Here is a 9,804-nt window from a genome sequence, read left to right as displayed (position 1 = left end):
GGGAAGGGTGTCTCTCTCCTTTCTTCAGGGGGTGCAGAGTCTGAAACAAAAACTTCACTTCACTTGATGTACTTACAAATAATAAGATGTTGAGCCGTCATGTGAGTCATACCATCCGATTCTGTAATTCAGATCTCCATCAGCCACAGTGACTCAGTTGACAATAATGGAGCACTAGATTGAGAACGAAAGGACATCCAGGCGGGGCATGGTGGCACTGTCCTGCAACACTAACACACAGGAGAATCTCATGTTTTGAAAACAGCATGGGAAATGAGACCAACTCAAAACAAGAAATACTCCAACCCCTTTACATACATCGGGGTTGAGATAGAAGCTCCATTGCTAGCCTTTTATGAATGCACAGAATAGTAAACGACAAGCACATTTGCCATCATTCAGTCTTTAATCCAAACCACAGCGCATTGAGCGCACACACATGTTCAGACCGCCAGTGACTTTTGTATGTAGAAATCCCTTTGCACAACACTTTGAGGCTAACTCCGTGCTATGAATTTACAAATGTACAACATAAAAATACATTTGGAGTCCATTCCATGGAAGCTTAAAATACTTCAAATATAATTGACATACAATGTAATGATAGTTAAAATAAAAATTACAAAATGAGCACAAAGAAGTCTTCCCTTTGTAATTTTTAATAAAATACTGCTTTGCCTAAGATCTAATGAAAAACTCCAGTTACTTACAAAATAGTTACATAAGGAAAGAAATCAAGGGAGATAGATGTGTATGAGATCACACTGTTTAAATGAGGAAACACTTTGATACACAGCATTCCGATTGCTCAAATGCAAAATGAAAATAGTCAAAGTAATTTGTTTAGAAAAAAAGAAATATAAGATACTTGAATTCCCCCCAACCCCAAGTTAAAAAATAAAATCCAGCCGTGTGTTGATGGTGCACACCTTTAATCCCAGCACTCAGGAGGCAGAGGCAGGAGGATCTCTCTGAGTTTGAGGCCAACCTGATCTACAGAGTGAGTTCCAGGATAGCCATGGCTATACAGAGAATTCCTGTGTTGAAACACAAAACAAATACACATATATGTGTGTACTGTAAAGGAAAGGCAGGATTAATAGAGCGTAAAGCACACTGGTCATGGAGCCATACTTTGTAACTTCAGAATTTAGGAGGTGGAGAGAGGAGGACTGAAAGAGCTATGTAGCAAAAGGGAGGAGGGTACAGGAATGGAGTGGAGGGAGGAGGAGCGACTGAACCAGAGGGAGCACTTAAAGCAAGCCATGAAGCAGATTCTCACTCCTATCATTTTGAAACAGAGAGCTTGGTTTCTAATCCCTAAGCAGCTACACGGAGCATCACCTGCTGCAAAAATCGGCAGTAATGGGCCACATGGCAGAAAAATTAACTTTACAGGTTTCACTATGTCAGAGTGCAGTCTATTAGAAAGCAGCTGCACCTGAGACCCATCACTGAAAAGCAGGGAGATTTTGCCCACGGACACACGGATTCTCAACATTCTTGACACTTGAACTCTTTTCCTCCTGCCCTCTCTTTCAAGAAGAAGGACCAGTACCATCTAACTCAGCATGTGATGTAAAACTCAGGCCTGCTTGTCTGCTCTTCCCGGTTACCTGAAAGCTGCTATCCCTCCATAGCTGACTCACTGTACCTGGCAGAAAACTAGGATGTCTAATGGGAATACAAATTTTCAGTCTAAAAAACATCCAAAACTTAAGCTTTATTTTTTGCTAGCAAAGGGAGTGCCTGCAAAAGAGACTACTTCGTTGAAGAAACAAACATAAATGCACACAGAAAGCTGCAGTTTGATTCCTGGCACTACCTCTTAAAAAATAATAATTTTGGTGACAGTCTTTTTTTTTTTTTTTTTTTTTTTTTTAAGATACAGAATACCTCTCACAGTAGTTTCCAACAGATTCTCTTCTACAGTAAAAGAAAAGCCTAGAAGCAAGATGGCACAAAGTAACATAGCAGAGAAGTGTGTGAGAGCTTCCTTCAGTGGAGAGCCAGGAGTCATGCCATGTAAGGTGGAAACTAAATAACTACTACGAAAAAAATATTTGCTGATACAAATAGAATAGCCACACAAAGGGGGAGCAAATAAAATGACCCTATAGCTTATTTCCTTAAGATAAAAAAGTACATTGAAGTCTACAAATACTATTGGATCTTATCCAGGCTCCCTCTTCTTGCCTCCTCTCCCATGAACCAAGACTCTAGAACTTTCCAAACACAAAGGCATGGAAATAGTACCAGGAAAATTGACATCAATACTCTTCATTGTGCTCATAGGGAAAGGAGGGGAATAGCCTGTCACCTTTACTTACTGCTTTGAAAATGAAGGCGAATCTTTTTTCTAGGCAGCATTTCCATAGCCTAGGCTTGCCTTGAATTCCCAGTCCTCTGCCATAGCTGCCAGAGTGCTGGCATTAGAGATGGGCAGTACCATTCCCAGAAGAGGAAAATCTTAAATTGAAACTGAGATTCAGTGGAAATAATTTTTTGACACAACTGAGGTTTAGATGTTTACGCGTTTAGTCTACAAAGTGTTTAAGTCAATGAATGCATTTTATCTGCCAAATTTGAAAACGAAGGTAGTAACCAGGTAAAGCACAGAATTGTGAGGAGAAACAATGGCGGAAAGGATCCATCTTCAAATTAACTACATTTGCGTAAAAAGGAAAGGCTTGTTGAGCCAGGACATTTGCAATAGTTTCCAGTGAGGAGAGGAAGGCTTAATCAAATAACTTTTCTAGTTATATGAAAACACAGATAGTCTGGGGGAGTCTTTCCTTTTGTGACCAAAGTTCACCATTTCCACCAAAGCTTGTTTTAGAAGCTTGAGAGTCTCAAACTGCTCCATCCCAGAGGGGAGAGCTGTATGGCTCCTTCAAAGATGTGCTAGATCCCTCCAGACATGCCAACAGATCCTGTGTCCTTATAGCTATCTAGCTGTTAAGACAGCCATGTCTCAAATCTTCCAGAGGTTGCACGTTTCCTAGATATCCGACCTGCACTGAGAATAGGGCTAAGGGGGGAGACTCATCACTCCCTATCTGCCAACATCCAGTCCTCTCCTATTTTATTTTCTCTACAAGCTTGACTCTTAGACTTTTTTTTTCAAAAGGAAGTTCAAATAATCTTACCGGCTCTCCATATAGAATTACTAGCTTGTACTCAAACTTTTAGAGAAATACCTTCACAGGTTCAATGACACTGTGTTTACTAAAATCTCTCAGGGGGTTTTGCAAAAGGAATCTTTCCTCTGTGTTCTACAGGGAACATGGTCATACACCATGGTGGGATCACCACACAGGAGGAAATGAATGGTGAGGTTCTGGGAAGGAGTAACTGTAACAGTGTCATAACTGGACATCCCCTTGAGTTTCCAATGGAGGTTTCCCTTGAAAATGGAACTTGTGAAGCCCTGAGGACAAACACTGAGAATGACCTGAGCCTTACCCCTGTGCCTCACTGCATGTGAGGAAGTGCTGGGCACTGACAAACAGCTGAACTTTCTATTAACAGAAAACAAAGTTCTAGGAAGTCACATGACCATAGAAAATGAAGACAATGACCAAATACCTCTTATACTAAAGGCACTACTAGCATACATATATCCTGCCATCATTTAGAGAAACACTGAAGTCAGCAGAGAAAGGAATTGAGTTTTATACAAGCATTTTAAAAAAAACAGTAAAACGATTTTAAGACTTATGGCAGCATTTTCAATGAGCTAAGGAAATCACATACAACAACAGTAAGCAGCTCCATATAAAGACTGGTTTTTACTTTTTAAAAAGTATGATCATTTTACTCCTTAAAAATATAAACATATCACAAAACTAAAAGATAAATATATGTTCATATATAAATGCAGGCCCTGATGTCATTGAGAAGTTTTCGTAAAATCCAAATCATTTCAACAGTGTGAACACAGACATCCACGAGTGACATGCAGAGACAAATGTACATCACGGAATAGTTCAGCGAGTGCTAAAATGCACAACAAGAACGGGACAGGCAGGAAATAATGTACACACAAACATACTGGAATTTTTAAAAAAGTTTTAAAAAAGCGTTTAAAATGGTCTCAGTCCCAGGAAGCGCTACACATGGACTCCACACATATGTGAAGTAAGCAGAGAAGGCGTCACACAGGCGGGTGTGGTGATGCATGGCGGGGATCCCAGAACTGGAGGGTTGCCATGAGCACTAGGCCAGCCAGGACTACACAGCAAGACCCCCGTCTCAAAACAAACAAAACCCAAGAAGCCTAAGCAAGAATAAAGTGATTAGCATTTTGTACTGAATTCTATTTGAAGACTGATTTGTAATCACAGTACCCTGTAGATTTTGAAACTTAATTTTATTAGAAATTCTTAATGCTGGCTCTTGAATAATCTAAAGAAAAAAAATCGTCATTTCTCAAATCTAGATTGCTATTTCTAGTTCAAAGCAGTCAGACAAATGATTTGGAGGGTCTTCTAAAACTGCTTTGGAACAAGGTTCAGAACACAGCAACGCTGGCAGCACCAGCCAGTGCGCTGGCGCCATGGCCACGGCCAGTGCGCTAGCTCCACAGCATCCTGGGACTGACTCTGGCAACAGACTGATGTGAAGACAGAGTAAGGGCCACTCTCCAAGCCATGTTGCTACATCATTAAAGAGAAATAAAACCCACATTTAGGAAATTATGAGGCCTAATTCATGCTGCATTTAATTATCCCTCAATAATAGTGTAAAAAAAGCTTATTATTATGATAACATAATGACTAATTTATAATTCAAGGATGCTTCTAATGAGGAAGCCAATGGTTAGTGGTACATTTTAACATTTAGCCCACTAATAATTTACTTTATTTTTTTGGTTTTTGAAGCAATGTCTCAGGCTGGCCAGGAACTCACTATGTAGCCCTAGCTAACCTTGAATATATGGCAATCCTCCTGTCTCAGCCTCTCAAGCATGAGGGTTATAGGCATGAACTACTATGCCCAGTATGATACTTATTTTAATACAAGATTTAATTTGATTTTTTTACAGCTTTATTGAGGTATCACTGATGTACAACAAATTGCACATACTTAAAGTGCACAATTTGATATATAGTCTTAAATAGCATGAAAAGTGCCTGATAACTTAAAAATAAAAAATATTCAATCTAAACATATTCTAAAATAGTACATTTCTGACACATAGATATCAATTTATAAAAAAGGTAGATGGAAATAAAAGAAATTAATTCCCAGGTATCAAATTTATTCAGAAGGTTTAGGAATGCTAAAATTAACAGCCAGTTTCCTTGATTTCCTTCTCGAGGAGCTCGATGCTGGTTTCTGGTGGGTCACTCCATGGCCTTGGGAGGCAGTGTCGACTTGAGAAGACACAGGTTGAGCAGCTGGGGAGGACTTCAAAGAGACTGATGGGCTTTCTTGTGGAATTATTTTGACTTCAGAAGACCCTGGCTTGCTAGTCTGAAGTGGTGTGGCTTGAGAACTCTGGGCCTCCTTAGTCTCAAAATTCTTTCTGCTTGCAACCCTTTTTTTCGTAACCTTTAGGGAATAAAAACATCATTGATAACAATGTAGGTAGAAGAAAAAAAAAGCTTGTTTCAGAAAACACCATAAATCAGGCTGCTAGTATTTGCCAGTCACTGCTGATTTTTGACTTCTACTTATTAATAGCAGCAAAATAATTATAATAGGGGCTGGAGTGATGGCTCGTGGATGAATGTACTCCTCTTGCAAGGGAGGGATCTGAGCTTGGTTCTCAGTGTCCATATTGCCGGCCTGTGACTCTGTATCAGGGTATCCAAACCTCTGACCTCCCCGTGTACAACATGCCCTCCCTCATGAGCTTGGTTCTCAGTGTCCATATCTGCTGGCCTGTGACTCTGTGTCAGGGGATCCAAACCTCTGACCGCCCTGTGTACAACATGCACATAACTGAACAGAATAAATCCTTAAAAATATTAATACTACTTGCTACAATTAATATTACTTATTAGAATACAAACTCAGATCAGAGATCAGCTGAAATGTATCACTACTGTTAAGTTCAAACAAAGGATTTCCAGTTAGTACTGGGAGGTACTACTACATAAATTTTTATCACATTTTGTTCTGAATATTAAAAAAAAAAGTAACTGTTAAAAACTACAATTTTCTGTCGGGCGTTGGTGGCTCATTCCTTTAATCCCAGCACTAGGAGGCAGAGGCAGGTGGATCTCTGTGAGTTTGAGGCCAGCCTAGTCTACAGAGTGAGTTCCAGGACAACCTTCAAAGATACACAGAGAAAACCTGTCTTGAAAAACCAAACTACAATTTTCTTTCCAGCTCTCACCTGCAGAGGTATGAACTGATTGTGCACCCCGCTTGGCATTCCTCCAGCCAAGGGCATGGTTCCAGGATATGCAGGATGATGGAAGGCCTTCCCAGCAACTGGCACTGGTGGTCTCCATGGCACTGAGCCATAGATATGAGATGGTGAAGGTATTATATTAGCTGTTAAAAAGCAAGATCCAGAGATTAAGACTTCTCTCTGCTAGCCTTTTTTTTTTTTTAAGCTCCTCCACCTCATTTGGTAATTGTTACTGTTCTTGTCTATCACATCACTCACCCCTGGGGACCTTTCTTAGGGTCATAACACTATCTACAGAAATGCAGTTATTGTGAGGCCAACAGTACCAAATGCTGACATGAACTTTAGGAACAGTTGTAATTGTGGGACTTTGAAGAAGCTGGACTTTCCCGTGGCTTCAGAAGACCCTGGCTTGCTGGTATAAAATGGTGTGGATTGCGAAGAACTCTGGCCCTTCCTTATTCCCAAAATCCTGTTTAATGATCATGTAGCTACTCCTTGAGGAAGGCCTGGGAACAAAGACAGAAACTATAAGGCTCTCACCTGACCCAAATGCTAAGTTGTATCCACAGTGAGCTCAGCATACTAAAAGCCCGAAGCTCAAGTCCTGAAACATGATCACTTTCATGGTATAGGACTTTTTTGTTGCCTATTGGAAACACACTCAATTGGTGATTCCTAAAACTGTTTGTCTTTCTGAGCCACTTGGAGAGCTTGTGAAATGCAGACCCCTACGTAGAGTGACTGAAATCCAGCAAGCCAGATTCTTGATGTCTCAGGAATCTTTGTGCTCAGATCAGAGGACAATTCATGGGAATCAGTCTTTTCCTTCCACCATAAGAGACACAGGGATTTAACTCAGATCTTCAGGTTTTGCAGCAACACAATTACATACTGAGCCATTCTCCAGCCCTGGTATTTTGAATTTCAAGGCAACCTGTTTCTTTTTATTACAATGCTGTTCCTTTCAATCTAGAGATGCATGTCCTTTAGTTCTAAGAAAATTTTAACCTACCTTCCTTCCTATTTGTCTCTTTCTCTGGAGTGCCTATAACATGGGTTGCAGATCTGTGCATTGATACTCTAGAGCCTTGATGAGGAAGTAAGTCCTTGGGAACTGGCCTTGAGAGTTATAGCCTCACCCCTGCTCTCTCTCTGATGTTTGAATATGTGATCTCTCAGCTTTCAGCTTCAGTCATCCATTACCACGTCTCTGTTTCTATTATGGATTCCCCATTCCCCATCTGGTATTTTATCGCAGCAACTGATACAGAAGTTGGTACCAGGAGTCGGTTGTTGCTGTGGTGAACCTGACCATGTTGTACTTTGGAGGAATGTGGAAGACTTTGCAAGTTTGGACTAGAAAAGTAGCTGAATGCTGTAACCAGAACTTCATGGGCCATTCTAGAAGACAGCAGGGATGAGAGTAATGCAGAAGATAGAAGCCTAGCTTATGATGTTTCAGAAGGGAACAAGGGCTGTATTAACTACTGGAGTAGACAGTGTGGTATTTTTATAAACAGTCTTGCTGTTTTCTGCCCAAGTCCTGAGAATTTACATGAGGCTGAACTAAAAAGGCTAATTTCTTTGGCAGAAGAACTTTCAAGACAGCATAACACTGAGTCTATGGCATGGTTCATATTGATTATGTATATACAGGTCTGTAACAAAAAGAGGATTTCCCCCTTAGAGTCAGGGGTTGCTAAAATAAACTATTCCTTTTATAAGTTGCATTTGGTTATGGTATTTTAGGTACATTAGGAAGATTATTGCACAGTCAAGGCATGTGCTAAAAGAGGCTGTCATTATTAAGATTAGTGCCACTTAAGGAGAGACCTCCTGTTCTTCACTGGAACAATGGGAAACATGCCACCAGGGAAGATCCTAACTAGCTAAGCCTCCAGGGCAGCTTGTTTCTAGAAAGCAACTGTTGCAGCCCAGGAAAGCTGCCACTAAAGTGGTTGAAGGATCCAATCCTAGATGGCAGTCAAACTTGTCAGTATACCATCTTTGGAGGCATGAAAGATGTAAGAGTGAGAGAAAGGGGGGTCATAGATTCTATCTTCATGATTTCAGAGAGCCCCCGAGGCCAGACAATATTTGACAGAGGAATCCTTGTAAGGAGATTGTGAGAGGCCATTATATATAGTTATGAAAATGAAGTCTGGGTTGTGGTGGAGACCCCACGATGTTGAAGATCACAGTCATGAGATATCTGCCAAAGAGAGCTGCATATAGGGAGTAGAATCACTCTGAGAGGGGGCGGTGAGGGAGGAAGAGAAAGGGAGGAAGGGGGGAGGGAGGGAGGGAAAGATGAATGTTGCTGGCAGCAAACCTGGAGCCATCTAAGTCTTATAAAATTAAAGTCCCAGACATTGGACATAGAGCTACAGGATTTTATGTTTGCCCTGCTGACCTTAGACCTTGTTCTGGTTCACTTGTTACTATGCCCTCATTTCTCCCTCTTGGACTAGGGATGTATATTCCTTGGCACTATGTGTTGGGAGTATGTAATTTGCCTTTTGAATTTACAAGGGGGTCACAGTTAAGAGACTGCATTGGGTCTCAAAAGAGACTTGGGCTGATAAAGACTTACTGAGCCTTTTAGGGTTGGACTAAATGCATTTTGTATTATGAGATGGACATGAGCCTACAGAGGCCAGAGCAGAATGTGGTAGTTTAAAAGGAGAAATGTGTCTCATAGGCTCAGATGCTTGAACCCCTGTTCTCTAGTTGCTGGTGCTATTTGGGGACTTATGGAGCCTTTAGGAGGTGCTGTCTTGCTGGAGAAAGCATGCTACTGGGGGCAGGCTTTCAGAGTATATAGCCTTGCTCCATGCCCAGTTTGTTTTCTTCATTTCATGCCTGGAGTTGAAAAGATGATATTTTAGTTTCTGGCTGCAGCCACTTGTCACCATTCCCTCCCATTGGGGACTCTCCTCTGGAACAGTAAACCAAAATAAGCCTTTCTACTAGAGGCTGCTTTTCGGTTAGGATGCTTTATCACAGCAACAGGAAGTAACATACAACCACAAATAATTTTTTCAATTATCCTTTTTCCATACGATCTTGATTTTATTTTGCTAGCTCTGCAGAGTTAAGAGATTAAGCACAGGGCTTCACATATGCCAGGCAAGTTTGGTCAGTGAGAAGAATGAGGAGCTCTGTAACCTTCACTGCAGGGACTGTGGTTTACAATTTAACCCTGCTCTTTAAACTGACTACTTCAATGTTTTGCTCACTGCAAACTGTTCCCAAATTTCTAGTCTGCTGATATTTCTTCTTTCAATTTATTCCCAGAGGTTTTGTTTTCAAAATTCCTTATTATTTAATTTAATAGACTTTGGGCAGGAAGAAAAGGTGACCACAAGTTATAAGTTGTTTTGATTTTTAGTGCTAGTTTTGAACTCAGGTGGTGGGTACACCATAATCCCAGTACC

The 9,804-nt window shown here is 40.8% G+C and overlaps 1 protein-coding gene across 2 annotated transcripts in view; it reads right to left on the bottom strand.

Moving 5' to 3' along the window:
* Nucleotides 1–387: 387 nt before the first annotated feature.
* The window catches only part of Xrn1 (5'-3' exoribonuclease 1), a 110,703-nt gene continuing 101,286 nt past the window's right edge, over nt 388–9,804 (bottom strand). For both annotated transcript variants that reach the window (XM_027410923.2, XM_027410924.2), the window contains exons 41-42: nt 6,347–6,507; nt 388–5,556 (exon numbers count right to left, since the gene is read on the bottom strand). In XM_027410923.2, the coding sequence (XP_027266724.1) occupies nt 5,263–5,556; nt 6,347–6,507 (455 nt within the window). In that variant the 3' untranslated portion in view covers nt 388–5,262. The remainder of the gene's footprint in view (nt 5,557–6,346; nt 6,508–9,804) is intronic.

Source organism: Cricetulus griseus, chromosome 4 (assembly GCF_003668045.3).
Source record: "Cricetulus griseus strain 17A/GY chromosome 4, alternate assembly CriGri-PICRH-1.0, whole genome shotgun sequence".
Taxonomy (NCBI): domain Eukaryota; kingdom Metazoa; phylum Chordata; class Mammalia; order Rodentia; family Cricetidae; genus Cricetulus; species Cricetulus griseus.
This window is presented reverse-complemented; position numbering and strand designations above follow the sequence as displayed.